The sequence below is a fragment of the Orbicella franksi genome, chromosome 11 (genome assembly GCF_964199315.1).
Source record: "Orbicella franksi chromosome 11, jaOrbFran1.1, whole genome shotgun sequence".
In the NCBI taxonomy this organism is placed as follows: Eukaryota; Metazoa; Cnidaria; class Anthozoa; order Scleractinia; family Merulinidae; genus Orbicella; species Orbicella franksi.
In genome coordinates, this window is record NC_138155.1 from 5,927,733 (window position 1) to 5,935,899 (window position 8,167).

At 40.1% G+C, this 8,167-nt stretch overlaps 1 protein-coding gene across 1 annotated transcript; it reads left to right on the top strand.

Moving 5' to 3' along the window:
* Positions 1-1,105: 1,105 nt before the first annotated feature.
* On the top strand, positions 1,106-4,648 carry LOC145502425 (protein rolling stone-like). The gene is made up of 2 exons (XM_081481754.1): positions 1,106-1,297; positions 2,379-4,648. Exons 1-2 carry the CDS (start codon positions 1,223-1,225, stop codon positions 3,144-3,146), a joined length of 843 nt encoding a protein of 280 aa, XP_081337880.1. The 5' UTR covers positions 1,106-1,222; the 3' UTR covers positions 3,147-4,648.
* The last annotated feature ends 3,519 nt before the right edge of the window (positions 4,649-8,167 follow it).

Genomic DNA, 8,167 nt, shown 5'->3' on the forward strand with positions numbered 1-8,167 from the left:
AGGTTCCACTGTTACTTGTTGTGGAAGGCTAACGGGTCAAAACACATGTAGCTTTGCAGAAATCATACACACTTCGAATCTATACGGCGAACACGTGACTTCCCACGAGGTTGACGTGAGTGTGCGCATTTGCTCATGATGTAATTTGCCCCTGCTGCGGGGAACCAAATCGGCGAACAAATTCTCGAAAGTCCTTGTCCCCGCGCCATGTGCGAAAATAAGTATAACATAAAATCAATCAAAACATCTTACTCTGTAACTCTGAGTACATTGCTGGCCCATTTCTTTGTCATAATAAATGCTTATTTTTCATCCTCAATCGGCATGATATTTGTGCAGTTATCGCGAACCGTAAAATTACGCCATTCTACATTCGATTATATCCTGATCAGTTAGACCCTCTTGTCAAATTAAATGTAGGTTAGTGCAATGTTCGCTTTTTCTCTTCACTCGCGTTTCTTGGTTGGAATTTTATTGTGTATAGAGTAGTATAAGTCGAAAATAAAAAACCGAAACTGTCTTCCGAAAGTGTCAGTCACGCATTTTCTTTCATTCGTTTACATGGAAAATTCACCCGAGTTTCTGGATGACAAACGCAATTGTTTTGCATGTGCTCCATACACTTTGGTGTATTTTACAGCCACCCACCTCAGTCAAACTAACATCCGGCGATTTAGAAACCTGTTACGAAGACTCGACTTTTAGCGCACTGAACAATTAAAGGAAAAAAAAATTCCGGTTTTCACTAAGGGTTGTCGTTGGCATCGTCGTCTACATTGCTTAAGCTCCCCATTAGTCTTTCGAAAAACAACTTCGTCACTAAATTTTTGAACGATTTACTAAGCTATTAATCTTGATGCTTGTCTGAATAATCTCGGCCTCCGTAGACGAAAATGATCGAAGATGCCTGTTTATGACTAATAAACAATCGATGTAAATAGCCGGAGGGGGGATCTCCGGTATGAAAAAGTAGGGGATTCTCTTCGTCGCATTTTGTTATGAACACCCTAAGTCAGCCCAGAGTTCTTGATTTTTCCCCTAAGCGAGACGAATAGCATCCCCGACCTTTTCATATGGGAGTCCACCCACCCCTCCAACCCCCGGGTGTAAATATTCATATAACCTAGCAGCTACGAAATAAAAATGAAATATTGTAATATACGCAGACACACATTAGCCTGCACGCGCATTGGAGACGACCGGCAAAGCTAAAGCTTCGAAGATGTGTAAAGGAGAGTTTCGTCTGAGAAACTTTACGTTTTGGTATTCCGTTCGCCGTGATTTTACCGACTCTAGGGTAAGTCACGCTATAAATGTATGTTTAATTTAGGGTGTGTAAAACGGGTGTGATTAGGCGAGGCGGTAAAGACAGTATGGTGATGGTAGGGGACTACGACTTTGGTAGAAAAACACCATCTTTATTAAAAATATCGCATTCTACTTTTGTTTTCAATTTCCAAATCAGCCTGTAGATAGATTTCTAGATGTTGGCTTCTTTTAACGAAGTTAACGTGACTTACGGCTATTGCAACTGCCGCTAATTGGCTTTAGACTAAAAATGGTTCGAAAAATCACATTGTTGTATACTGTGGTTTGAGCAGTTTCTAATTGCTAAGCAGAAGAAGAGAATTCTTCAAATTAAACCTACAATAGAAATGAAGAAAATACCCAGAGAAAAAGATTTTGTGAAACAAAAGTCTGCTTACGTGTCCTTGATCACTTATTATGCACCACAAGTATTTAATTTTAATCAAGTTATATATATCGCTAGTGGAAGATAAATTCCTAACTAGTATATGCACGCGCACTTTACTTGCACCTAGTTCTGGAAAGATTTCCACTAAAAAAAATTGCGTGTTGGCTTTACACAGAAGCATATCACCTCGAACGAGGTGATATGCTTCTGCTTTACAACATTATCCATGCAAATTTTTGCAACGGGTTTCTACACTGAATTCCCGGTGCGAGTGCATATTTTACAAATGCGACAAATGTTATCAAACTTTATGACAGCCGTCGAGTATTACTATACAAATTGTGACAATGAGTGACTAATTAATATTCACGATAGGCACGTTATTGCAAAAACGCAGTAGCTGTTCTTGAAAATCACGGCAGCAATCATAATTTACGATATCGCTCTTTATCAAAGATATATTGCAGTTCACGACGTTAATACGGCTCACAACAGGAAATGTATACTACGGCCCAAGCAATATCGGTTCTCCTATTTTCATCTTGAGCAACTGATATCTTTGCAGTTCAACAAGTTATCTTTTTGCTCAAGCGAAGGTTGATGACTTTCAAAAAATCGTGTACAAAACATTTATTTTTGCATAAGCTAAGGCCTGAGCATTGTACGTTCTTTTCTGCTTCAGTGGCTGTCTCTACCGGTTTTTGTGGTGTATCGCTTGGCTGTAACTGCTTACAACCTTACATGGCTGTTTTACAACATCCACTTGTACGGAGCGAAAATGTTCATCTACTTAACTAACTGGACTTACACTATATTGAACATCTACTTTGTCTTTGCAACAACGCTCTCTTGTATCGCCCTTTATAAAGACCTGAGTAAGGAAACGGAGACCACAACTCTAGCTACAGATGAACAGACGGTGGAGATCGAAATGGAGCTTGGCAACTACGGCGCAGTTGATCAAGATAGCGAAGACGCCAGCGAAACAGACGCCCTGCAGTGTCACCACAAGTTCTTTTGGTTCATCCATGTCATTGCTGCAACTGCCGGCTTGTGGGTAACCGCGGGGTACTGGAGCATGTTGGCAGATGATGACCCAGTTGATGCCAATAATATTACAAAGCACGCACTCAATTCCGTCTTCATGGTGATTGACACAAGCCTGAGCGCCATCCCAGTTCGTCTCCTGCATTCCCTGTACGCCTTGCTTTACATTGTCATTTACGTCGTCTTCTCCATTATCTATTGGCTCCTTGATGGAACCAATAATCAAGGGAATACTTACATATATAAAAGTCTGGATTACGACAACTTCAAGCCCATCGTTGGAGGCCTGATTGTCGTTTTCCTTCTCGTGGTTTTGCCTGTTTTGCATCTGATCTTATTTGGCATCGCCAAGTTACGAGATCATCTTCACAGGAAGTATGAAGCACGAAGTCACACTACGTGAAATGACGTAATTAACGTGACGTGACATCAAATGGCATGACATCAGACGACATCACATGACATGAAATGATATGTTATAATATGACACAACACCACATGACATGACAGGAAATGACATGACATAACTTGACAAGGAATGACATGACAATACATGATTTGACATTACATCACTGCACCCAACCTAATAATGACATGACATTATACGAACTTATAGTGACATGACGTGACATGACCCGACCTACTAATGATTTGAAATGACATCACAAGACCTCACAGTGGCATGACACGACATAATCTAATAACGACGTGGCATGACATTGCACGACCTTAATTATAGTCACATGACGTGACCCAGCCTAATAATGATATGATATGATATTGTACGACCAAATAGTGACATGACATGACATTACAAGACCTTATAGCGACATGACATAACATGAACTTTCCTAATAATGACGTAACATGACATTACACGACCTTATAGTAACATGACATGACTTCACCGAAGCTAATAATGACATGACATAAAATGACATGACATGCCTAGACTTCAAAAACTTTCAAGGAAGGCTGAAATAAATATTTGTCAGGGCATGATAGAACACAGCTTGACTACTTGGTTATATAAGGTAGGGTAAATCGCATGGTAGTTATCGATGCGTCAGAATGAAACGAGTCATGTTAGGTCGATAAATTTTTATTCATTTAGTTTAGCAGAGTTTATGTGTGTTTACAGTGGCATGCCTGTAAACTAGCTAAGCTTAGTGCCTGTATACGCTAAGTGCACGGCCACTGTAAATAAGATTTACATTTTACATGTACATAGGCACTTCTTCCCTATGTAAAATCCGGTAGGAAGGTATTGTAACAATCTTAAGTATGTTGGGACATGGCCCGCGGTCCTTTAGAGCTGTTAAGAGAAATATTTTCCTCTATGTGAAAGTAATATTTTTGTAGTAACGGAAACTTCGAGGAGAGAGAAGGAATAATTTAACGTCCTTAAATTTCTTAAGGTCGTGGTCTTAAGGTCATGTGTTAGTTAAGGAAAAATAGAAAGGTAATATGGGTCAAAAATGGTCAAAACTACTCTTCCTTAGTTCTAAAGAGCCGGTCTAGACAGATAGAACGGAACAATTCGTGATATCATGCTGGTGACAGAAGACTATAGAAATCAATTGCAAAAAAGGTTAGCAAGATGACGGGAGAAACGAATAAACTAAAGGATAGCAGGTTTTCTAGCGTGGCTGAGTGGTTTAGGGCGCTGGTGTTGTAATCCGGAGGTCCCGGGTTCAAGGCCTCCACCCTGCCACTAGCGGGATGCGTTTCTCGGTAGTCCCGAGTTCAAATCCTCGGTCACGCTTTGTAAATAGCCAACTGGTCTGCCTCCTGCCAGTTGGGATTTTTAACTACGTTACGTTTATTTGAAATGTTTGTTTCCTTTGTTTCAGTGGTATGCCTGTAAATTAGCTAAGCTTAGTACTTGCATAGCTAAGTGCATGACCACTATAAATAAGATCTGTAAAAACACGAATCAAAGGCGAGTGTTTTCTACATTCTTGGGAATTCTCAAATAAACAGTGTCATTGCGTACAAACAGGGGTATCAGGATAAAAAATGTATTCTGGAGTGGACTCTCATGATCAGTGGCCGTATCTTCGAATAAAAACCAGTAAGGTGAAAAAATGTAGTTTACTGGTTTTATGACGCTTTAGTAAATTCAAACAATGTAAGACCAGTTAACTCGGTCATGAGTTGAGTTTTTTCCTAAAGAAAAACTACGCGGCTATCCTTATGGGTCCTTACAGCTCGATCCTAAGATTACAAAGACGCTTTATAACGGAACTCTGTTATTGCATTTTGAGTTATTTCGGCCACATAGAAAATTACCTTTAAATTGAAGGAAAACTGAAAATAGTAGTGTACAAAAATAAAAACACCAAAGAGATAATAATGATCCATGAAGGAACAAGGATGGTTAAGGATGGAGAAGATTGACACGGATTGCAAGCCGACAAACTTGAAAATTTAGGCTAAACTTTTCAAGATGCGTAAACGGTGACGTAACTCCTTAAAGATTGTAAAGAATCATCGTAGAAATTCCACTTTGACGCAGCAGTCACTGATCAATATGTTATAGCTTGTACACTGCAGTCCGGTTGAAGAGAGTGGGTGGCTTTTGCGTGGATGTCTAAGATCCTAGACAAACATATAGCTTGGACACTTGAGCTGGATCACGTATTCCCCATTCTTCCTTATTAATGCTGGAAAATGTCGCTCTTTTTTCAACAAATGGGAAAAATAATCGATTTTCGACATTGTAAGTGGAGGGAGGGAAGAACTTGCTTGGTATCCCGACACTTTTGTCCGTGATTGTAGGTGATATCCTACCTTGGGGATAACTGCTTACTCACGGTCACGTCAATTACATTGTAACTTCAGTGTAACTTACAATTGTTTGACTTTTTTTCTGTTTCGTGTAGATCATGAGCCCATCATGAGTTCCCATCCGCCATTAATGTTGCTTTTATTGTGTCACCAGTTCCTGTTTTCGCTTACGGCAAGGCCTTTAGTGTCCATATATAATATAACCCCGTGCTCATAGGAGATAAGTTCCGGTCTGATGGGCCACTTGGCAGACTTTACCTTTACCTTTACTCACAGTAAATGAAAATCGATATACCCTGTATTTACCCTAGTGAAAGCACCTCCTGTACCCAGCGTGTGTTGCAGGCGAAATTTACCGCACTAGTACTCTGCGGAGTGAGAAAAGCTATTCTTATTGTACACGGAACGCCCATGTGAAAAATGAAGCCATGTTAACATAGCAAATATTCATATTTTAGTCTGTAGCTACGCAAATTCACTGCTTTGTGAATATAAACGTTGCCATCGAGTTCAGTGACACTCAAAAACACGCACATTTTATATTCGAAGCCTCCAGCGATCGACAAGCTACAGATCCTAAAATGTGCAGGGAAGAATTTCAAGTTCTGACATCCAGTCTGCCGTGATTTTATCGACTCTAGGGTAAGTCACGTTATAGATGTATGACAACTTGATAATATATGACAGCTGTGACTAAGCGACACGGGAGGGGTCAGTGATGTGGGAGGGGACTACGAACCTTGTAAATTAAGACCACCTTTTTAAAATACCTCACTTTCAACCAAAGTCAGTAGACACATTTCTAAATCAGTTGTCTCCTTTTAATATTTGTTCACGTCAATCAAGTCTTATTGGAGGGGTAAATCTGATCATCTCAAGGAAAACCCAACAGACTTTTACAGAACTTTTATGCCATTCTTAGGTTCAAATGCCCCTGCAAAAAGTTTCGAGTTTAATCTCAAAGTAGGTAATGAAATCGTCAAGGATCAAGACATGGTAGCTGAAACTCTGGCCGATTATTTTGCTTCCATTGCAGAGGGCATCGGTGGAGAAAATGTTGAAAATTTAACGGAAAATGATTTCATCAACCATCCAAGTGTCTTAAAAATAGCACAGTTTTCAATTCAAAATGATGCTATAAAGCTAAACCCTCTTCAAAAAGCGCAAGTTCAAGAAGTAATGGAGTCATTAAAAGTCAAGAAAGCATCTGGCTGTGACTCCATTCCGCCATTTGCTCTAAAATTTGGAGCAGAGGTTATCGCTATCTCTCTCACCAATTTATTTAGCAGATGCATAATTGAGGGTAAATGGCCACAGTCATGGAACAAGGGGGAATGGGTACCAGTCTTCAAACGTGATGACCCCCTACTAAAAGAGAATTATAGGCCTGTCACTGTCCTCCCGGCTGTAGATAAGGTGTTGGAGAAGATTGTAGCGAAGCAACTTGTGGGGATGTTCAATCACCGTTTAGGACAAGCCCTGTCGGCCTATCGTAAAACTCATAGCTGCGAGACTACCCTTATTTATCTAATTGAGCACTGGAGATTGGCTAGGGACAATAAACAGCTAGTAGGAATCTTATCAACGGATATGTCAAAGGCTTTCGACTCCATGCATCCAGCTCTGTTGTTGAGTAAACTCAGAGCATATGGCTTTGAAGAGAATCTCATTAATTTGTCACGCTCTTATTTACGTGATCGCTCCAACAGAGTGAAGCTGACATCTCAAAAAAGTTCTTGGAAACAAGTTAGTCGAGGTTGCCCCCAGGGATCAGCGCTGGGGCCGTTATTGTGGAATATTTTTCAAAATGACTTAGTCTATGAAATTGAGCAGAATCTAAGCATGTATGCTGGTGACCATCAACTCTTCGAAATCAGCGATAACGTGGCGACGATTAATGACAACCTTAATGCGAGCGCAACAAAAGCCTCTTTATGGTACGAGTCGAACTTACTTATGGGGAACCTCTCGAAATACCATACCATGCTATCAACAATAAAAAGAGGGACAGCAGAGACGAGATAAGCATAAATGTATAAGGAACTGGCATTGAATCTCTGGACAGTATTAAGTTATTAGGTGTAACTATTGACAACAAGCTAAATTTCAGTGAGCACATAAATATCACGTGCAAGAAAGCGAACCAGAGGATAGGTGTATTAATGAGACTCAAGAACTTAGTACCCACCGTTGCGAAACTACACCTTTTTAAGGCTGCTATTCTTCCGTATCTCACCTATTGCCATCTTACCTGGTATTTCTGCCGAGCAAATGACAAGAGAAAACTCGAACGCACCCTGGAGAGGGGTTTGCGTGCAGCCTTCAGAGATAGTAAATCTACTTATGAGGAACTGCTGAAGAAAGCTAATTTAAAATCTCTTTACGAAAGAAGACTACAGGATATAGCTTGTTTGATGTCCAAAGTGAAGCATGATTTGTGTCCTCCAAACGTCAAAAATTTGTTCTCATTGAAAAGTTCTAATTACAACCTTAGAAGCGCAGATTTCCACATTCCCAGATTTAATACTGTCACCTATGGGAAACACTCGCTAAGATATATTGGACCTATGCTGTGGAATCGACTCTCAACTAACTTAAAAAACTTACCGTCTCTACAGTCTTTTAAAAGACAGA